The sequence below is a fragment of the Microchirus variegatus genome (assembly GCF_963457635.1).
Source record: "Microchirus variegatus genome assembly, chromosome: 8".
Classification (NCBI taxonomy): domain Eukaryota; kingdom Metazoa; phylum Chordata; class Actinopteri; order Pleuronectiformes; family Soleidae; genus Microchirus; species Microchirus variegatus.
In genome coordinates, this window is record NC_139809.1 from 27003011 (window position 1) to 27027474 (window position 24464).

General features: G+C 39.2%; 1 protein-coding gene across 1 annotated transcript in view; it reads left to right on the forward strand.

Moving 5' to 3' along the window:
• brsk2a (BR serine/threonine kinase 2a) overlaps positions 1-24464 on the forward strand; it is a gene marked incomplete at both ends in the record, with an annotated part of 224468 nt that overhangs the window by 149257 nt on the left and 50747 nt on the right. Inside the window, 2 exon segments of the mRNA XM_083893512.1 lie at positions 3523-3663; positions 21558-21674. Of these exon segments, the coding sequence (XP_083749638.1) occupies positions 3523-3663; positions 21558-21674 (258 nt within the window).

The window sequence follows — 24464 nt, forward strand, 5'->3', positions numbered from 1 at the left end:
AGACTGATAACATATAGTAACTGACGAGGTGAGAGGGTAAAGTGGAAGCTGTCTTATGCAAAGCCCAGCAACAATATTTTATTTATGGATAATTTACTGCTAGTAATAGAAAAATGAATGCCCCATCTTTAGAGAATGATAAATGGTCTATGAAAGAAGGTCAGTAGTCTCAGAGAATATAATGCATATGAATATATTGCACATATGCATTTTTCTGTTTTAGAATATTGCTGCGGCTGTGTAAAAAAAAAAATAATAATAATTGTATTGCAGACAATACAATTGTTAATGTTGATTTTTAAATGTTATATCATTAAAGAGTATAGAGTATATCCTGACCCTTATATTGGCCAAGTTCTCAAAGATATAATTAATGTAGGATGGCGGTCGTTGAGGCCAATTATAAGTTTACACAACGTCCAGTTTCCAGGCAGAAATTGTAAAGTCTAATTGCAAGGTATAGCAGCTAATATATTCAATATATTATTCACTTAAGCAGGTGTTGATTCTAGTAGGTAAACCTTTTGTGTTACATTTGCTTTTTCCTGCCTGTTTCTAAGCACAGGGGATACACAAGGTACAGTCAGCACTGACAATGTGTCATAAACTACAATATAACTCCACAAAACCTACAATATCCCTTTAAAATGCTTGATCTTTCAGCTGTTTCTTGGCTTGACTTCCTCACTCTAGTGAACCAAAGGGTCAATTCCAATTCCTATCTTAACCCTCAAGCTCAACCCTTAATCTTAACTGGCCCTCAAAACCAAGTGTTGAGGGTTATTTTGTCACTTAGAAATGGGACACCCCTTAAATGCAGATACATCTTCAGACTGTAGGGGGCAGAATAACACGGAAGCTGCGTCCAGTCTGTCCAACTCCAAAAAGGAAGAAGAAGAACACATTTACGTCACGATTATTTATTGCGATCCGTTTGTCAGTCAAGTTATTAGGTTGTCAGTTAGTTATAAGATGATACTCATACAAATACCACAACCACGGGCATATTCAGCTGACAGTTACCACACACCACGGCTTATTGAAAAGTAAACCATAGCGAACGATCGCGTGTCCGCACCGGCCGGCTATTGACAAAAGATCGTAAAATAAAATTAAATGTTACGCAGCAATGACGTCAGTAATCCATAATATGGGCCTAAACTAAGATAATACAATGGTTTTCATCATTTTTATATCTCTATTAACAAAGAAAATACTTAATTTGTATCGCACTCGCTTCGCTGCTTTCGACGCCATCTTTCTTATGTGAAAACACGCAATGCATTCTGGGTAGCCCTTGCTCCCAAGGGTGGTGTCGGAAAATCTCAATATTGAGGGCGATACAACCCTTAAACTCACCCCTCAAATTAATTTTTCTGAGAATCGGGACAGCACTTGGACTAGAGGGAGCGCGCATTTTTGAGATTGAGGGTTAAGCAAGGAATTGGAATTCACCCAAAACCCACTCCCTTGGTTTTCATTGTTTCCAATTCTGACTTTTTCCACTAAAAATTTGAAATCACCAAGCCAAGATAATCCTCGTAACATCATAAGCTTTATTTCATGACTTTGAGTCGCCCCTCCAGAGCACCTTAACAATGATGTACTGTTAGAACTGATTAGGACACTTCATAAAAAAGAGAATTCATCAAATAATCTGAGTCGTTAAAAATCTCAACCAAACGAGACTCTTGTGCTTGCAAATGCAAATATGGCACAGAACTTAGTAATAGTTTACATATTATACAGGACATTTTGGTCATGTTTTTGTAGATGTGTTACTTTCCATGCACCTCTGTGTATGTGGTGGTTTTACACCTGCCAAAGATTTTGTCATTGCCCATGTTTGGCTTTTAGGGTTTGAGGTTGTTTAGTGTCCACATATTTTGTTGGCCATTAAAAGTTTGCAATGCTCCAGTTTCGTTGATAAAATCAATGTCCACAACAGGGAGATAGAGGAGAAGAATTATTTCACTGCCTGTCTGAGATTCCATTTGTCATAGTGAAGATGGAGGGAGTTTTCAGCTCACAAAATATACGAGCACAGTAGCGCAGTTTGGGGGCCACCGCGCTGTTGGCTTTCAGCCCACAGATGTATCTTAAGGCCTGGGTCAGCAGAGATTCATCTCTTGCTTGTCTCTTTTGGAGCACCGGAGCAGCATTACTGTACAGTCGGGTTGACAAACTGTCCTCAGCTCTGCAGCCGCACAGGCCACAGGGCCACGTGAAGAGTGGTCCGAGGAAACAGGAAGGAAAGGCGATGCTTTAAAACATTGGTTTTCAAAGTGCGGCCCGCGGGCCAATGGCGGCCCACAGAAACATTTCTGGCGGCCCGCAATGAATTAGAGTTGATAGTTTTAATCCAGGAGCTACTAAGCTTGTTAAATGTTTATAGGACATTACTGGATACAGACCAATAAGTGTAAACTGTACAACTGTATTTACTATGTCATCTAATTTTGGATGACATAGTGACAAAGTATAGTATGATGTTTTTGTCAAATTTTGGCATTTACATTTTTTCCCAAAAATGTGGGACGGCATATATGTAATTTTTGTCAAAGTTTGGACCTAAATTTTTTTTGAAAAAAAACATATATTATGTCATTTTTGTCAAATTTTGGACCGAAATTTTTTTTGAAAAAAAAAAATCAAATTTGGGACGACATAGTAATGTACCACATTTTTGTCAAATTTTGGACCAACATTTTTTTGAATTTTTTTTTTCAAATTTGGGACGACATAGTATAGTATGACGTTTTTGTCAAATTTTGGACCAAAAATTAAAAAAAAAAAAAAAAAGTCACATTTTGGACGACGCAGTATAGTATGTCGGTTTTGTCAAATTTTGGACGCCATAGTTATTACAAATGGGATTTCTTTCAGTTTTTTTTCTTTTTTTTCCCTTTGGCGGCCCTCAGTCCAATGTTGGGTTCCTAAATTGGCCTTCGGGTATCAAAACTTTGAGAACCCCTGGTTTAAAAGATGTAATAAGAAGAAACCCTTCTTCTTCTTCTTCTTCTTCCTTCTTCCCTTTTTTCATGTTCACTTCGCTTACGTCTGAGAACAATGTGCGCTACCCTTTTTCATCTTTTTATAGTGTAAAGCACCGTCTCTCTGATGCGTCCCGCCGGAGGTCAGAGTGTCTGGAATCAGAATCTTTCACAGACAAAACACTGTTAGCTTGTCTCACTCTCTGACTGTAGGGACAACTTACAGGTGACAAAATGGAAAAAAATAGTCAACGTGATATGGCTTTGGGGAGGTCAGAGCGTCGATCCTGGCTGCTTTGACTGTTTTTTAATGATTGTATGAGAACAATCCCTGCCTCACAGCTTCCCCCTCTGTGGTCGACGGCTATGATTCGTCTTTTCTGCAAGACTCTTTTTAGATTTCTCTGTGGAGAGCACAGTTTGTTGTTGTTTTTGGATTTACAAGTAAAAATCTGTCTGTCTTTCTTTATTTTTATTCTTCCACTCATTGCCTTGTGTTCCTGCCCGTCTGTCCCTCTCCGTCTCTCAGGTACCTGGTGCTAGAACACGTGTCTGGTGGTGAGCTGTTTGACTACTTGGTGAAGAAAGGCAGGTTAACGCCGAAAGAGGCAAGGAAGTTCTTCAGACAGATAATGTCTGCTCTGGATTTCTGCCACAGTCATTCTATATGGTAAGTGACATCATCTGCATGCAAATAAACTAGCCATATCTCTTGCTGCTCTGGAGGTTTTTTTTCTTAATTCATGAAGGAGCAACAAAAGGCATCCCAAATATCCCTTGGTTTTCATTGTTTCCAATTCTGACTTTTTCCACTAAAAATTTGAAATCACCAAGCCAAGATAATCCTCGTAACATCATAAGCTTTATTTCATGACTTTGAGTCGCCCCTCCAGAGCACCTTAACAATGATGTACTGTTAGAACTGATTAGGACACTTCATAAAAAAGAGAATTCATCAAATAATCTGAGTCGTTAAAAATCTCAACCAAACGAGACTCTTGTGCTTGCAAATGCAAATATGGCACAGAACTTAGTAATAGTTTACATATTATACAGGACATTTTGGTCATGTTTTTGTAGATGTGTTACTTTCCATGCACCTCTGTGTATGTGGTGGTTTTACACCTGCCAAAGATTTTGTCATTGCCCATGTTTGGCTTTTAGGGTTTGAGGTTGTTTAGTGTCCACATATTTTGTTGGCCATTAAAAGTTTGCAACTAGCCATATCTCTTGCTGCTCTGGAGGTTTTTTTTCTTAATTCATGAAGGAGCAACAAAAGGCATCCCAAATATCCCTTGGTTTTCATTGTTTCCAATTCTGACTTTTTCCACTAAAAATTTGAAATCACCAAAATTAATGTTATTCTACATTTAAATATATTGATATTAAAGCTACAGTACACATATTGGCCATGTATTATTGTGCCTTTGTTTGGTCTTCAGACAGAGACAATGGAACATTATTTTTATGCTGTGTCCCTCTGTCAGCAAAAGTACCAGACCTGACTTGGCACTTTTCCAGTGTACAGTTCTAGCTCCGCTCGCTTTTTGTTGTTGTTGTTGTTGTTTTGTTTTTTTTTGCTTCCCCATTAGGGTTAGTACCTGGTGCTTTTTTTAGTACCTGCTCTGGGTCCAATACAGGAATCAAATCAAACAATGCCAATAAGTTAAAAAGACTTCCTTAAGACATGTTTTAAATCTTCAACATTTAGCAAGGACATTTCCTTAAGGCGACATATTATACAAAATCAAACTTTTAATCATTTAAATCCTTATAATTGGTACTCTGGAGGTCCTATCAGTCGGCAAAGTGTGAAAAAAAAATATGACTCACTCATGTCAGTACAGGAGATAAAACACGCAATGTTGACTTCTGCACTCATTGGGGACGTCACAATGCTCTAAATTCTGGAATTGTTGTCTCGTGGAGCTCTGCTTTGTCCGTAACACACGCGAGAGCAAGTCCGCGAAAAGTTCTATTCTTGTCTCCACAGTGCAGCACAGAGTTCTACACAAACTTCCAGCCTCAGAGGATTTATCTGTCCAGTGGATACATGTTATATATGACGGCAATGTGCCTGCTAGAGCCTGCAAATGATCAATTTTCCAGCCTCTGTGGCTGATGTCATTTCCTGTCCCTTAAGTTTTGTTCTACTTTTTTTTTTTTTACCTTGGACCTAAAGAGATACTACTAAACAGAGCATTCTGAACAGGGCTGTTTTGGCAGGGTGATTGAACTGCTGTTGTGCTTCATCCTTATGATATTTTGACCAAAGCATGTCACAGACATGTTCATTAGGACACCAGGGAGCGAGTTTAACTTGGAGAAATAGGGTATAATATGTCTACTATATACCTCAATATTTAGCAGAGGAGTCTAGAACTGAACTTATCTTTTAAATGAACTGAGTCTAATGATTCAGTACACTGAAAAGAACTGCTTTGCTCGTCACTAGTTTGTGTGTTTGTGTTGCATACAAAACGACCTCACAGCAGTTTCGTGCCGGGCTTTCCGAGCTATGACGACCTCGCCCATGTCGAGGAGGTACTGTAGTAACGGAAAATGACGTGCCTGTTACCAAAACCGAGTAGAGTCGAGTAGAGCAGATCCGTGCTCGAACTGTATAATGGAAAAGCAAGTAAGCGTAATCCTGTGCTTGACTATTATTGATACAATTGGAACACTATACATTGAATTGTTTATAGTTGTGTTATTACCTCTCTAAAGTGGTGTAGACTTTGGTTTTTAAAACTTAGAACAAAATGTGCACTCAGCATGCAATCTTCAACTACAAATATAATCAAATAACTTAATTAAAAAAAACACCGTCTCGATATCTAAATCTATCTAGATTTCTTTAATATTTTAAAATGTTTGGGGGTTGTTTTCTCCACACAGTATTGCAAGCAGCCACTTAGTTTGCTTATGCCTTGGGCCGAATGTGGGCTTAAACAGCATTGTGTGAGCTCATTAGACGGTGGTTTCAATTTAACAAACGTGTTTATATTTAAAAGCTACACACTACATTTAAAGAAAATATATATATATATATTGTATTAAATCTTCAGAAGTTGCAACACTACTACATGCTTGAGAGCACCGATGTCCAATGTTGAAGTGCTAAAAATGTAGAAAATACAACCCTGTGTCCACTCACACTCAGTCAGATATGTTGCAAAATTGAACAGATCTTCCTTTGGTCAAGCTTCACTTCTTTATGGAACTGCATGGCTCAGTAGATTTTCAGTAATCCTGTTAACAGACCGACAGACAAATTGCACCAAGACACAATAAGAAGATGAATCTGCACGCAAGCAAAAAAAGTGCAGAGATATTCATGTACACTTAGACTAGGTTTCACTTCTTATTGTAGGTACCACATAAGCTACATTCATTATCTGCGATCCATAAAAAAAAGACATTACATACAGTTAAAAAGATAAAACAGCCAATAAACAGCCATACCCAGGAGGTGAAACAAACAATTTGGTTGTCATACAACATTGAACAAAATAACGAGTTTCCGAATAATGAATTCCAAAAAGATAGAGTTTCTTCCTGAAGTGAATCAACAGTCTTAATTTCAATCAGTTTATTCATAGCATCAGAATGCTGTTTCATTTTCAAGCCGATGATTCCAAATAAAGATTGAAAAGTTGAAATTGCTTGTTATGAAAGTGTGTAATTTTCCCTTTATTAAGGTTGCCTTCTTAATAGCTTAGGATGGAAAGATTTGAAATACATTTCGTATTTTAGTGTTTGACAGCTGAGCAGACATTACCTTTTTATTCTCACAGCTTCGCTCTAATCGGTGTCGTGTCCCTGTGTTTGTTCACATTTGCTTCTAAATGGATACTTGCGTGACACATTTGTCTTCTTGGGGGTAAATAAACTATTTACTATCCCAGAGTATACGAAACACTGAGAGGCAATCATATGCTTAACAAGTCAAACACCATGTCTTTGCGTGCATGCGTGCACCTGGTATTCCTTATGTTGTGGGGACCTACTGTAAATCTGTTTATACAGTCACATTAAGGGGATGGAAATTGAGGTTAGGGTTAGAGTTAAGGTTAGGGTGTGCATTAGGCCAGTGGAGGCCCGTCAATAGAGGACACTAGGGGGCCGCCCCACCTGTCTCACATGAAGAAGAGGATAGGTATTGCATAAAATATTTTTTTACAAAAACATGAAATAAAGCTGTATTTTATACCAGGGGTGTCAAACTCAAATGACCTGTAGGCTAATGACGTCCAGTCTGGTGCTATGAGCTTAAATTCATAACAAAATATTCCACCATGATATTGCATTAAGTATATTTATGAGGACATTTCACAGAACGTAAAATGGCTTGTTCTAATATGGAGAGATATGTACTTCACAGTAAAAAAAAAAAACATATGAATTATGCAAAAAAATATTGCTGGCAAATATGTTTAGTATTATTTTCTATCAATATTCCATCACCTAGCTGGCAAGTGTGCCTCAGGTACACACTTGTCTGTTTAAAGGCAGAGGAGGTCACTGGCCATGTTTTCATTATAACATGACATCGTGGTGGGCCGCATGTAATACGAGTGTAAGAACGGTGAACAGTCATGTGACTTATTTCCTGTTCCTTTGGGGCACAAAATTATATATGCTCGTTATAAATGGTGCATGCGCAGTATACCCCCCTCCAATACAAAAGATAGGAAAACAGCTTGGGCACAAAATTTAGCGCCCAACGACCGCCCACAGCCGAGCGGACTTGATGATCAACAATCATTATGTCTGTTTTTAATCGATCACCCAACGTTTTTTTTCACCAGTCGCCACTGGATTAAGCCAGAAGTAATTGGTGGTTAAGGTTAAAGTCAGACGATAAAAAAATTAATGTAAGTCAATGCAATTTCCTCTGAAGTCATGGCAACCTGTTTGTTTTCTCTTTTTTAATACTAACCTTGTCAGGACTAGTAGTAGAATTGTAGTCAGGTTAAGGTTAGAGTAGAGCTGAAACGATGAATCGATTATAAATCGATTACTAAATTAATCGTCAACTTTTTTGATAATCGATAAACGGTTTGAAGCTTTTTTCATGATTAAAACAAGATTTCTGATTGTTTTAGCTTCTTAAATGTGAATATTTTTTCATTATTTCTTTGCTCCACATAAACAAAGAAATCATTCAAACTGAATCATTTTGGTTTGTGGACAAAAACAAGACATTCGAGAACATCGTCATTTCCAGGTTCGACGAACATCGATCAACGTTTTTTAACATTTTATGACATTTTATGAACTAAACGATTCACCGATTCATCGAGAAAATAATCGACCGATTCATCGATTACCAAAATAATCGTTAGTTGCAGCTCTAGGTTAGAGTAAGCAATAACTAGTTGGCTGCACAAACCTGTGTGTTTAATATCAAGTCAAGTCAGTTCTATTTATAAAGCCCAATGTCACAGTAGCCGAAACCTCAGGCAGAGCCACATCCTTCTTCCAGGACAGACAGATGTGCAGTAGGTGTCACATCATGTACAGAAACAAGTTCAGCAGATTACAAACAAAACATCACATTTACAAAGAGTGGAAATGGAATAAAAACAGAATGTGAAAAGCAGAGTGTATGTACTCACAGTGAGTACCTTTGCTCTGTATTGTGTCCTTGTGTCTCTGCATAGCAGAGCACGAACACCTTAGAGCAGAATGAGTTCAAGTGTATTTATTTTTACCAACTAAATCTCCAGTGACTGAACAGAAATAGGGAGAGAAAAGAGACAGGAACAAAAACATGTTACCGCATTCAACTAGTCAGGAATTAAACTCATGACTAATATAACAAAAAACATGGCAGGACATGAAATCCATCAGATTTGAGGTGAAACAAGCCCACATAGACTATATGGAAATAAGAAATCATGTAAAATGAAGAGAAACAGTGTAACCTGAAGCAGAGATGTGAGACAGTAACTGGTGCCAGAACATTAACATATAATGAGACAAAAAAATAGCTTTACAATTCCTGCAAAATTGCTGCTTATAATACATGGGATACAGATCTGTGTTATTACTGGCTGCCATTCTTCAAAAAAGGTTAGTGTGAAAAATATACATAACTGGCTTCATTGATTTTGTTTTTAGTCACAATTTATTCCATTTCCTATAGCCACTTATAGACTGCTTTTTAAAGTAATATTATACAAACCATATAAGCAGTAGGCCAATCAGAAGCAGAATGACTTTTATTGCTCAACTCATAAACATTTGGAATTTGCCTTGGTGCATGAGACAACACAATATAATATAAATGCAACACATAAAGACAACACAATATAACATAAAGACAACACATAAAGACAACACAATATAATAGAGACAACACATAAAGACAACACAATATAACATAAAGACAACACAATATAATAGAGACAACAGATAAAGAAAACACAATATAACATAAAGACAGCACATAAAGACAACACAATATAACATAAAGACAACACAATATAATAGAGACAACAGATAAAGAAAACACAATATAACATAAAGACAGCACAATAACATAAAGACAACACAATATAACATAAAGACAGCACAATAACATAAAGACAACACAATATAACATAAAAACAACATATAAAGACACAATTTAACATAAAGACAACACAATATAGCATAAAGACAACACATAAAGACACAATATAACATAAAGACAACACAATATAACATAAAGACAACACAATATAACATAAAGACAGCACAATAACATAAAGACAACACAATATAACATAAAGACAACACATAAAGACAACACAATATAACATAAAGACAACACAATATAACATAAAGACAGCACATAAAGACAACACATTAACATAAAAACAACACAATATAACATAAAGACAACACAATATAACATAAAAACAACACAATATAACATAAAGACAATAACATAAAAAACAACACAATATAACATAAAAACAACACAATTTAACACAAAGACAACACAATATAACATAAAAACAACAAAAATCTAAAAAAACCTTAAATATTGAGATCTGCTTCTGTAAAGCATATCACGCTTTGGTAATTAAGAGTGAAGCTAGTGTTATTGAATATATATATATATATATATATATTCTTCAGTTGTATATTCAGCAGGTGTCAAGAGTAGTGACGTTGTAGTTCAAATTCCAAATTGGGTGGATATTAAGAGTGTAGTTAATGTAAAAACTGGATCAAAGGTGCTGCACGTGAAGAGTTTGTTTCCTTGCTGCTCGTCCTGCTATAATATTCACAGGCAGTGAGCTTCAAATTACAAACATTAACATATCATCATAAAACCCTCGCACAGCCATGGTCAGGCCATGGCCGTTGTCTTCTCATTCACACTATGATTCCCAGCCATGATGATAATTTATATGAGCCCATCATAACTTCAGTGCCAAGGCTAATGTGGCAGAAAACGCCGTGGAGAGGATTTTGTACTCTCCTGTGCACAGTCGAGCATACTTAAAAGTTTCCCGTCTAGCTTTCTGCTGCTCATGAAGAGGAAACCAAGAGTGTAAAACAACAGTCATGGTGTAATACCCCCTATAACATGGCGCTGAGTACTAAATGCCTGGCAGGCACATTTGCATAATTTTGCACAGGCAATTAAAAGGAACAAATTAAACTGATTTGTCATGGGATGATTGGGTATGGTTGAATTTCAGTGATTTGATTTATTTTGTGTTCTTGTACACTATAGTTTATGGAGAAGGCAATTATATGTTATCCACTACTTTTAATCATAAAGCCTTTTGGGAGCCGTTATTTGAGCGACGGTATCATTGTGTCCAAATCGCTTTACATTTCACTGATTATAGAGAGATGATGTGCTTAAGTTTGTGTGATTGTTTGAACCGTTTAACACATCGGTGAAGAGCTTGGTCTTGAAATCTGAGAGAATCATAATAAATATGACATAATGACAATGTTTTTATCAATGGGAAATAGAAATCTAGTTTACCTGCTGGGCAGAATAACGTGAAAGCTGCGTCCAGTCTGTCAACTCCAAAAAAGAAGAAGAAGAAGAACACATTTAGGTCACGATTATTTATTACGATCCGTTTTTCAGTCAAGTTATTAGGTTGTCAGTTAGTTATAAGATGATACTCATACAAATACCACAACCACGGACATATTCAGCTGACAGTTACCACACACCACGGCTATTGACAAAAGATCGTAAAATAAAAATAAATGCTATGCAACAATGACATCAGTAATCCATAATATGGGCCTAAACTAAGATAATACAATGGTTTTCATCATTTTTATATCTCTATTAACAAAGAAAATACTTAATTTGTAATGTACTCGTTTCATTGCTTTCAGCACCATCTTTGTTATGGCAAAACACGCAAAGCATTCTCAATCTCTATATTGAGGGCGTTACAGTCCCTAAACTTGCCCCTCGACTTAATTTTTCTGAGAATCTGGACAGCACTTGCACTAGAGGGAGAGTTTGAGATTGAGGGTTAAGCAAGGATTTGGAATTCACCCTTAGTCTCTTTTTCTTTCCTTTTTTTTTGGCTGCAAAGGTTCTTTTGCCTCCATTTTATCCTCTACATCATTTCCCAAAGTGTGGGCCCCCTGCTGGGCCGTGACAGTATAGCAGGTGGATGGCAAAAGGTCATTATCCATCCATCCATCCATCTTCTACCACTTTATCCTCCACACGAGGGTCACAGGGTGAGCTCTGCCAATGTCGGCTGACATCGGGCGATAGGCAGGGTACACCCTGGAACAGTTCACCAGTCCATCACAAGGACAAATAGAGACAAACAACTATCCACTCTCACAATCACACATATGGTCAATTTAGAGTGTCCAATTCACCTAATCCCCATATTGCATGTCCTTGGACTGTGGGAGGAAACCGGAGAACCCAGAGAAAGCCCACGCACACACAGGGAGAACATGCAAACTCCATGCAGAAAGACCCTAACCCTTCTGGTGGGTCGTGCACCTGTGTCTTCTTTCTGCAATTGAATTGTAATTCAGCTTTAAAATGCTGTAAAATATGTAAAATTTTAAGAAATACTTATGATTAATAAATTCTGTGCTATTTTCTGCCTGTTAAAGGCTTCTTTGTGTTGATTTGTATGTGTAAGTATCCAGTGTGAGCCGGTCAACATACAACCCTAACATTTTAGTAATTGCACTCAATGTTAATTTGTTAATTTTAATTGGTAAATTGTTATTCGTGTTGATGGTTAATTGCACATTTTTAGAGCGAGCACTTTGCGTCGGCACTAAACCTTTCAAATATGACATGGAGCCCAGCTGTAATCGCCACATGCATGTGTTGAAAGATATGCAAGTTAGGAAATAAAGTGAAGTGGACTGATTATTAATCTGGATCCCCAGACGAAAACAATAATATATATATATTTATATGGGAATTATTTACCTTAGTGTTGTTTGTCTGTCTATTACTCAGATAACTGCCCAACAATTCACTTGACAGGCTTCACACTTGGTAGGTGACTTACTAAGGGCCTCAGTGTGTGTGTGTTGTACCGAAGTGCACACAGGAAGTGATTTGTCTTTTTGACAGAGTAAAGTATCTTCAAATAGGCTGTGCGTCATAAAAACACACAAAAGAGTTTCAGAAGTGATTTCTACTGCTCAAAAACCCAGTCGTTAAGCAGGGTGCATGGAAATAATCATCATTTCTGTTCACAAAAGAGGTAGAATAACATCAACAATAACAGAAATCACCAAATGGTAAGCACTGAAGCCTTAATGATAATACAGTGTCATTTATATAGCACTTTAAAATGTACTTAAAGGCACTTAACAAGAATCAAAAACACACACAAACAAATCAACCTGATGAGCTGAAACCAATTGCATAATATAAGAAGAAACGGTCATGTAAAAAGAGCCATTCTTCCCTGAGCTTATTAAACAAACCTTTCCCTGTTTGCAGTCACGCTGACGAGCTCATGCTCTGATCCTGTGCACCCTTGTCACTCCCAGCACTAACCACCACCACCAGCTCCAACTTTTTTTTTTTTGCTTCCTCTCTCTCATTAACAGCACTGTCTCCAATCCAAACATCACAGCGAATGTCTCATCCTTTTCCTTTCTCTTATGTATGAACCTATGAAGCAAGAAAAAAAGATAAGGAGAATTGATATAAAACACGTGGGACTGACGTTAACTGCATTAATTATCACAGATCTTTTGTAATACCATTCACTGACTCTTCTTGTTAAAAAAAAAAACCTTGCTAACACTTAAATTTATCATGAGGAGGATTATTCAGGATTGTTGCTGCCTGCTCTCACTCCTCCTATTAATTAGGGGCAGACAGACAGACAGACGCAGCCACACTCACGTCTGTTTCCATCCCCATTAATGAGATCTTAGCATCCCCTCAATACCAAGTTTACTGCAATCATGTCTTCCATTTCGTCTCATCCGAGCAGTGGATCTGCACAGGTCATTAGAAGTGCTCTCTTTTCTCTGTGACTCATCATCCGGAGGGTGGTAAACACACGCTCCTCGACTTACCTTCGCTGCATGCCTCCCGTTCTCCCCATTTCTCAGTTTCTCGTGCATCTGTTCTGCACAAATATTTCCATTTAGCCAGACGGATGTAAGTGTCGTTGTGAATGAAGAAGATTGGCATCAGCTTGACTTGATGGGGAGAACGAGGGACAATGTGACTCGCACAAAGATTGCTTACAAGGAAGATAAGGCAAAGATAAGTAAGGGCAAAAAGAAGAGAAACCACTAAGTGTTTATCCCCAAATCTCTGCAACATCTTTGGCTGCATCTCGTCAGCTCTGACTTTCAACAACATACATGTGTGCACGGTTGATGCACTCTCCAGTGAAGTCAATGTGTCTGCCATAACTGCAAACGCCCCGCAGAGACACTGATTGATTGAGAAGAGTGAAGTGTGTTTTCCTTGAACACTTTACAAGCTGTGTTTTGCCCACAATTGAACCGCGTTAAGTGGTGAAGAGAGGTTAAGTTTATACAAGAGAAACAGAGGAATGAGAGAATGTCATCATCTCCACAGAGTAGAGTTCAGCCTCACACTTAGGTTTTATTTTGGGTCGTAACTGACCCAAAAAAAAAAAAAAAAAAATGTTTTTTTTTCCAAAGCCACTGATGGGGTGAATTCCAATACCTAAATAATTTTTTGGAAACTCGAAATCTCGACTTTGGAAGTTTCTTTTGACTGGCAGCCGCTCAAACATTTTCAATTGCACCATGTTCAGGGCTTCTTTGGTTCAGCACCATGGACAGTGGTGAGAGTGTTAAACAGTTTAACAGGATACTTTTTCCAACTTTACTAGTGTGTTTATGTGTTTGTGTGTTTACAGATACGTGTGTTGCAATAATCGCACAAACGTTATACATTTTCAAGAAACGTAATTGCCACTGCCTACTACAAACGAAACACACTTTCAACTTTCAATATTGTAGTTTTGTGATAACGCAATGAGTAACGGTCGTTGTGGTTGTTGTTTGTTTGCCTATACACACACTAATACTGGCCTCGGCTGTAAATCCTGTTGCTGGCTCTCCGATCCGTTATCACAACGGAGGACCCCCACATTCACCACTGTCCATGGTGCTGAACCAAAGAAGCCCTGAACATGGTGCAATTGAAAATGTTTGAGCGGCTGCCAGTCAAAAGAAACTTTCAAAGTCGTTTCAAAGTCGAGATTTCGAGTTTCCAAAAAATTCTGATTTATTTTTTATTTTTTATTTTTTTCTCATGTCACTTCGGGGGCCTCCGTAAATTTGGGAACAAAAATGTCTTAAAAAAAAAATAAAAATAATGAAGATGAAAACTTGGTTTTCATGATAATCACATTAATGTATTTGCTTGGGTGAAAACCACCCGGGTAATGGTGTTCTAGGGTTAACCAGACAACCTTACACAGTTATTAATGAGGGATTTAACCTCCACTATACAAACATCGTATGTGTGCGTTCCAGTTATTACTCATGTTTGTCGTCAAAAAGCAAGTCCCCATAAAGTGAATGTATGTGGGTGTGAGATAAGACCGTCTGTCACATAAAATCACCATCCGTCCGGTTTAGGTTAGGCAGAGATCACCAGTGCACAGTGAAGGTGAATCATGCTCACAAACACACACAGTCACACATTCACACAGTCACACATCACCGTATCCCTGACACTGATGTGTATGTTAGACACATGCATCCTCACAAAGACCTGGACCAGAAGTGACATCAAACCCACACAATGACATAGTCACACCTCTCACCCATATCCACCCCCTGCCTTCACACTCCCTCTTTCATTAGCTGCTTTAGTCTCAGAGCCACATGCATCAGTCCATGCCATCGCTTGGTTATTGCTCTGCAGAGGGAAATAAAGAGAGCCACAGGTTCTTTTAATTAATCAGATTTTATCTCTCCACTGGGCTTGTCAAAATTGATCAAACGTCCAACCATGGCATATAAACAGTAATTTTATATTGATAGATAAATAAAGTACATTTCATAGATATAATACCAAGATTGAAATGCCTCCTTTTGAATAATGAAGTCAATTCAATAGCTGTCTAATCACAATGTCAAACCGGTTATATGTAAAGTCAATATTGGCAATATAACCCAATACTGAGTAGAGATGTTTAAAAAAATAATAATAAATAAAGCTTTACAGACAGAAATTATGCGAAATGTCAATGAAAACCTCCTTGTTCTTGGCAAAGGTACAAATTATGGTGCATTTAATAGAGACTGTGACTTATTTGTCACTAAAGCTCCACTTAGGAATGAAAAACAGTCGCAGATATTTGTCCAGTGACAGTACCCCCCCCCCCCCCCTTCAATGATTCCATAAAACAAACAAATGCCTTATTTTCTTTACATATTCCATGTGAGCCTGACTCTTTTAATGATGTTAGTATATGACTTCCCCCCCTTTTTCTGAAGTAGTTTATGGGCACCGCTCTGAAGAGTTGCTGTATGGTTTTCATTGTGCATTCAAATGTGAGCATGATCGTATAGATAGAAAAAAGCGCATTAATCAGTTTTTACTGGCATTTCAGTGACGACGTGCAAGCCAATGCCCTCATAGCTCCTTTTCTTTGTCTTTTCTTCCTCCTTGTTGAAAACCTGTGCTGATGTCCTATCATCATTATTGTTGAAGGCTGCTAACACACACAAAATAGAAATCCTTTTCTTTGTCCTCTTGTCTCCATATGTTCCGATATGTTTTTTTCTCCTGCACTGCTGGTTAAAGGATTGAGGTGTAGCTGGGTGAGTGGAGGAGGTGAGAGCTGAGAAGAGGATGGGTAAAATGGATATAGAAATGGAGCAGGAGGATGGCGATTGAGTAGTTTTGTCTCTTGAGCTTGATGTAGGGAGAGTACTCTTTTGGTTGTAAGATGAAAGTCTGGGGAAGGGAAGTGAATGAGCAGTAAAATAAAGTTGGTGCATTCATGGTAAATAGAAAAAGCACTACCATAGCACCATGTGTTAGATGCCTGATGTGCTGTGGGTTTTTAATATGTATGCCACTCCTTCACCCCAGTGGTTCTCTGACAGCTTATCTGTTTATGCTGTGTCAAAGGTCTGCTGCTCGTGCCGTCTTCCCCAGTCAAACTCCTCAGGATTAAGCGCAAACGCTGGGTTGCACACACAGATTTGTCACAACAAAGAAAAAAAGTTTGTTTATTCCAGATCTAGCCATCATTGTAATCCCTCTTTTTTAGTCACTGCATTACATGCAACACTGCATTACTTCCTCAGTGTTGCTCACATCTCCAGAGGAAAAAGATAGAAATGCCCCAGATGACACACTAAAAAGGCTCGGGTTTCCTATCAGTGCTTATCCAGTTTAAACACAAAGCACATGACAGGAAGCTATTAACACTGTGTAAAGCAGTTGGGACACTTAAACCTAGTTATTCAAGAGAATTTATATTATCATGACACAAATGTATGATCAATTGAAGCATTCCCCTCTCCTTAAAACATTTGCATAGGTATGAGCATTGAAATAATACTAGCTTTGTTTTCACAGCTGTGTTCCTAAATCTTTTCTTTTCTTTGTTAAGTCTTTTATACCATGCTTTGATATACTGCAGTTAACCCTGGTGGCTAATGAGTGATTGTGCCTTCCACATCCATGTCAGCAGTCACAATGTAGCCCTCTTTTCCTAATGCTCCTAATAAAATATGAGCCAAAAGCCCTTTCTATCTCTCTAATTGGGTCAAAAAGCATTACAAGTAGAAAAGGACAGGAGGAGGATGGTAACAGAGGTGTGCTATGGGCTAAATGGATGCATTTCAACTCAAAATGATGGTTAAAACCCCCTCTCTACCTCACAATAACACCAGGATAGTGCTTCATGAAAATGTAAAAGCAGGTGTGCTATTATCCATCCATCCATGGTGGAACAGTTTAAACCCATCATATTAAATTTCAATTGTTCTATTTAGTCAATAAAAGCCGTGTTGTATATTTAAAAATACAGCCTTACAGAAAAAAAAACTGTATTTCCCTTTAGCTGGAGAATATATAGTTACAACTGCTCATCACCATAAATGTGTCTGGGAAATTGTGGGGATGTAAGCCCCCGAGAGGACAGACACATTACAACCCTTCCATAAAACACAACATATCAATATGGCACATGCAAATTATCACAGGCAATTAAGAGCTTTGGTGTGAGATTACAAGAATCATGTTTAACAGCCCCACTGGGCTGTACAGTACACCCTGCTCAGAAAACATGTGAACGCACAACACAAGTGCTCCGTAAAATTAAAAATCATCCACATCGTAATTTTAATTCACGGTGACTATGAGTTGAACTTTGACCCGTGTCATAGATATGAATAAATGCAATAAACGGCAAAAATGCTCATGTTGTTGGCCATGCTTTAGTATTTGCTTTGTTTTCTATTATACTACTCTCTTAAAAAAAATACTACAATACTTTCTGTTGCAGCTTTCATTTAGTTCATAGATATGTCCCATGTTCCAAAAACTACTGCATTACTATAGTTGCATCCAAGCTCATTGCAGCTGTTGAGTTCACTTTACAGCATCCACTCCTGCGTGACATATTAGAGAGGTCCCTGCTGCAAGGCCTGCTGCGTGAGCAAGATTACAGTATCAAAGTGCAGCCTAATGTGTCAGAGAGGCAGTTTAATGTCCTGTTATGGATTCCCAGGTCCTGACAAACAGTAAAGCATCCAGATGCAATTTGTCCCCCCTGACACTGTCGGTGTATAAATATGTTGCCGCCTTCTTTCTTTTGTCCATCAGTCTCTTGAGATTTGGCTCCTTGTGTTTCACATATTATGATCGGCCTGTAATTACAGTATTTATGTCACATTTATGGGTACATTTACAGTAAAGATTTAGTGTGCACTTTTACATCTGACGCTGACAGTTGGTAGTACTTACATATTTATGACCCTTTTGAGGCTCTTCAGTTCTCTGATTGGGGTCATGAAGATTGCGATGCTTACCTACCCTATGGTGTCAATAGCTTAGTGTGTTTGAGCGCTGTCAGAATCACAAGTTGCATTCAGTGCTGTCACTGCCTTTGGTTTGATCATCATTAAATGTTTTCCAGGTCCCTGCAGTTTGGTTCACATGGACACAGTTATGGGCCCTCTGTCAAGTCTAAACTCCAGCAGTTGAAAACCTTTTGTTTCCCAAAGACGTTGTTTAAATAATTGAATCAGACACTTTACTCTGTGGCACCATAGACTTCCAGAAAATACTTCTGGTGTGCAAGGTGAGTCTCACCAGAAAGTAAAACATGATTGTATAGGCACCAGGGTGTGATAAAAAATAACTACATTTAAATAGATTAAATAGAAAATGAATCTACTTCTACTTCTAAAGTTAATGGTCGCAATAGCTAGTTGTGGGTCTTCTTCAAAAGCACATGATGTTGATGAATTATGTATAAGTGGGCACCAGTGTGACCTGTGAACTTGTGGTTTTGAAAACTGATATGGAACTGGTCAATTTATAACGTGGCCTATGTGTGGCACTGACCTGGTGAAGTAGGCCCCCATTACACCTGTCATTAAAATGTGTTTTTCTGTGATCAGATTGCAATTGCATCGTGTCTGGCCACTTTTAAGTACAGATGCAAATATACCCAAGAACAGATTGTTATCCGATCTGTCAAACCGGATCTTGATGTGGACACCAGAGACGCAATGTTAATACCAGGTGTAAAGACGTGTGGTGAAGTAGCTACTTGATCGTTATCTGATCACAGAAAAGGCATTTTTAATGCCAGGTTTAAAGGGGGCTGTAGAGGCATACATACACACCTCAGAGACACCCAGTACAGTCTCACAGCCCAGGAAATGATGTGGATTGAGAGTATTATTGAAAAGAGTAACTTTCAGGTGACTGACATAACTGCCAAATGATGGTCAAGTCAACCATGGTTTTAGCCTGGAGAGAAGTGTTTTAGATGCTCTCTGTGTTTTATTTCAATTACAGCTGTGATCACAGGGACTGCCAGTGACCAGCTGACAGCTAATCCCTCGGGACAGGAAACAAGTTGTACAGCAGCTGATGTCATCTGAGGTTAAACGTCCATTATGATGAGGCATTCTTCAAAGGCAGCCACATCCAGCTGTTTTCCTTATCCCCTTTTTATTCTTAGGGCGCTTTCACAGTTCGATTATTTGATCCGCACCTATATATGACTCCAGTGTGGTCCGCTTTCACACCAGCAAATGAACCAAAATTGGTTTCATCAATGTGTATATATCTTCCAGTAGAAAAGCGCAATTTTGACTCACTATGGAGCAACACGTTTGCACATTGCTACTTGCTCTGATCTTCGTTTATTACATTCTCTGTATTGGCCATTTTTGGCAAAATATCCAATTTGAGAATGCGTCTGGAGAACAATCAGCTGATGCACTGGAGTCGGTGAAGACGTATAGCGCGTCATTTCAGGCAGAGGAGACGCGCTATTTTCATGAATGTGGTCGTGCTAACTATGAGACGAAGATTGCGCCAAAGACCTACAAGGTAGGCTATGTCCATGGCATTTACTGCAGGATGTGGTTTGGACCCGAGTTTGCGTTCTCACTAGAGGGACCGCATTAGAGTCTGACATTTGGTGCGGAGTCAAGCGGACCGAGACCACCTCTTTTTGGCGGTCTCGGTCTGCTTGATTTGGTGCGGACCCGAGTGCGATTGATGCTTTCACACCAACGAAAACGAAACGAACTAGAGTTTTTGGTTTTCGAGTGGATCGTTTGGTGCGCACCACCGCTGTTGGTGTGAAAGCGCCCTTAGTCTAACTAGAAGATTACTATGACTTTTGTTGCTCCTGTCGATGGCTTCATGGGTGATTCAGCATGTCAAATTGGCACCGCAGTTGATTGATATGATCGCTATGATTGGCCGGAGCTAAAATCAGAAGCAGGTAAACTATTTTCTTCTTCCGTAAGCAAAATACCAGGGGACAGCATCAAAGTAACTTACATCTTATTTCTAATCATCGATACATTACATACATACGCTCTGCTGTCATGAGTCCATCTATCTGTGGGATACCCAGTTGACATGATAATCAAATGTCGCTACACATGGCTGCCCAATTGGTCTTCCAGTATCCCTTTCCAAAGACCAATACTGACTACACCCCTTCTGTAAGCGAAGAAAGTCATTCCGGCCAATGCTTTACAGTATACATGTGCTGGATGCTCATCAGCTAAAGGTGATGCAGTGTGCGCAAGAGCAACTCTTCCCCGATACATGCTGATTTGAGGCAGCTTGGCATTTGGCCGTCATTCTTCACTTCTCGATTCTATGGTTCGCCCTGTGGTTTCCATCAGTAACACAAATATATACATATGTCAGAAGGTAGCAGCAACGATAGATACTGTATATATTAGTGTAAGCACAAATATATGTGTGTGTAAAGTCTGTGTTGCTCTCCTCAGCATTGATAGATGTCATAAAAACTGTTTTCAATGCAGAAAAAAATGTAAAATTTGTGCTGATGCCACTCATCTATCTGCTGAACAGCCACTCGTCAAAATTGAGATTTTAACCCCCGACACAGCAAGAGCAAAAGCTCTTAAGAAACAGTTTATTTTAAGTAGAGAGATGCTGTTCACTAGATGTTATACCCCTTGCTGTGTTAACTGATAATGAGTGGCATCTAATGACCACCACCTCTGCAGCTATCTTTCCCCCTGATGCCCTTTGCTCAACCTGTTTGCTGGTGGCTGTGTGGGAGATGAGAGGAAAAGGATGAGGGGTGAAGAGGTAGGGAAAGAGAAAAGGAAACAGCAGGGGGTTGTCACACCTCGCACTAGTCCGGTGGCATGATGGGAGCGCCCTAGTTTCAGCATAGATGGATCAAAGCGAGAGACATTGCAGAGATACAGGCATGTTCAGTAACAGGTTGCTGTGCACAGTTGTGTCCGAGTTGCATTCACGTGTGTTACAGGACTTAATTAATTTCTCCCAAACGTGACTCTTTACTTCATGTTTCACTGACTGTTTTGTGGTTCTGTCTTTCACTCTTCCAGCCACAGGGATCTGAAGCCAGAGAACCTGTTGCTAGATGAAAAGAACAACATCAGGATAGCAGACTTCGGCATGGCCTCCCTTCAGGTTGGAGACAGTCTGCTAGAAACCAGCTGTGGGTAAGTAATCCAGAAAATAATGCGATGCTAATTCAATTCTATTCTATTTAGACTGAGCCAGCGGTGTGGTATCCATGCCACATTTGTTCCTCCAGTTTTCGCTGCACCTTCGATAGCAACATACCTCATATACAACTCTCATCTCATGTACACACACCACCACAACCTATTTCAATGAACAGGTAGGCTAATAGGCTGGAGTGTCCTCCCAGGACAGCTATGGCACGCCGAGGGCATTACTGCTTGCAAGCGAGATTTGGGATGGGATGCAAATGTGCCTGGCCACAGCACATCACGGCAAACCTATTCTGGGGTGTGGCTCAGGGCTGCAATCTGTTCCTTTAACCCATTGACGCCGGGAAAGCATTGCCGCACTTCTACCATTGACGCCGGGAGATCGGCTGCGCGTTTTATTCTACCATAGACGCCGGTGAAGCGGATACGTCAATTTTTCGGGGGGGTATAAGGGTTCCTCGCGACATTGTTTTGAAATTACTTCTCACAAACATGGAGGACTTTGAAAGCCGAGAGATTTATGAAGGCAGCGATTTTGAGGGGTTTCGTCTTCGATGACGCCATCGCTGATAACTTCGAACGCGCTGAACAAATCGACCAGGATTTATGGTTAAGACATAATTATGTTTGAAGACGACGAGGTCGGCGATAACGACAATAAATACCTCCGTAATCGACGGAGTGTTTACAACCGCGCACCAGTGGTGACAGTGGATTTACCTGCAGATGCCGCAGCGCTGTAAGCTCTATCACCGTCACATGTGAAGCAGACTGTTACAGTCATTACATGCTGTAATTGTTCTTCACACTCTATCAGGACTAAATCAAGGCACTGACACAAGTTGATACTTTACTTTATTTTCTTACTGTTTTTTAATTGAAAATAGTTATTCACTTTAATTTTACATTTTTGTATCTAAATAAACTAAATTTCACAGGAAAGCCACAGGTGTAAGTTCTCAAATACTTTTTAAATCTTGTTCCTATATCTGCTACAGAGGCTGAGAAATCGGTCATTTAGTCGGCATTGAAGCTCAGGTTTTAGAGGCATTTTTTCCAGGCGCTTCAGGCTTTAATGGGTTAATGGAGGCCAGTGCTGGAGACTTGACTTCTTGGGAGTTTTATGGGACCATAATGGTGACACTGCAGGTTCAGGTTTGTTGGAGACCGGGACTCTTGGGCCGTACCTATGCTTGGACATTTTTGCTCCCTGTCCCCTGGAGTTCGTGCCTCTTTAGGGGGTGCACGTGGTTAACCTCTGGGTGTATGGTTGGGGCAGATGTGGATAGCTCTTCTCTTGGGAGGCCCTGAGCCTCTGTCTATGGTTCCACCATTTCTTGCCATCCAGGGCCTGGTCCATCTGTGTCCTGATAGACCTGCTGCTGGGACATTGACACATTGCCCCACTCTCTTTCCCAACCACATGTAGTGATAACCCCGACACACACGGTCTGTTCCACAGTAAATTGCTTCAAACTGGTGCAGCTGTTGTAGTGCAGTGATGCTGTTGTTGTCATTGTGTTATGTTCTTTGGTCCAACTTACTACTATTACTGTCTTGGTTCTCTCTTCTGTCTTCCCTTTCCCTTCTCTGTCTACCCCCACCCCCAAACCACCTCCACCTCCCCCCCATCGGCTCACATCACACGGTTGGAAATAAAAACATAAAAATAAAAGTAAATCGATACATAAAGAAACAACAGGTGGCGTATGACTGACTCCTCCTGTGTAGAACAAATCTGTCTGACAGCACAAGGCATATCCAGTCAATCACACTGCAATGCCCTGCAAGTCCAGACAGGACAGGACCAGGAACAAGTCATATTTGAAGGGCAGGCGTTACTGACTGATAAAACACAGACAATTAGAGAGGAAAGGAAGAACAGCATAGGTGGTTTTCAGTCTGTTTTATGCCTAATTTTGATTTGCTCATTGACAAAAAAAAATAGTGTTGCATGTTGCAGTGTAAACGGATTTGGTTGTAACATCACTTCAGCTTCTGCATTTCCTAGCACTGGAACAATGTCGGAAACCGCAGATGACAGGAGGTATTTTTGATCGATGAGGAAACGACAACATTAATGATTTTAACATTACTACAATAACAGATGGGAAGCCACGATGATGTGCTAATTTCGATCGTGCTTGGTGCTCTTTGTATATTCTATTAAGTTATGCCTTCTTCTCTCTCTTCTGTGGTGAACCACACTTTAAATTTAACACCATCTACTGCCTATCTCTATCTCCAAATATTCACTAGTCAGCAGTGGATGAAATGCACATTATCTTTTACTGATTTTATAAATATATATACATATATATATATATATATATATATATATATATATATATATATATATATATATATATATATATATATAAAAATATATATATATATGTATATATGTAACAGGGTTGTTATGGTAAAACCTTTGAATTACACCAAAATCTACTTTTGGTGTTGTTTTTATTAATATTTTATTTTGAAGTGTTATCTCCATCCTGTATTGTGGTGCAGTCTTTGCGTCTGTGTGCCTGAGATACGGCCGTGACGTAATCGCGTACCTGTGTAGGTATGGGAGCGCGCATGCTCACTCCAGCCAGAATCGTTTCAACATGGCTGGAAGTAAGTGTTTTCAAGTTTCAATGAGTGTCTAATATTGTGGTAAACATCATAAAACTATTATAATAATTAGGCTTAGTTAGTTGTGGGCGGAGCATTGTGTGCGTGTGAGAGAGTTTGGGACGGCAAGGGATGTGAATTTGGCGAGCTATT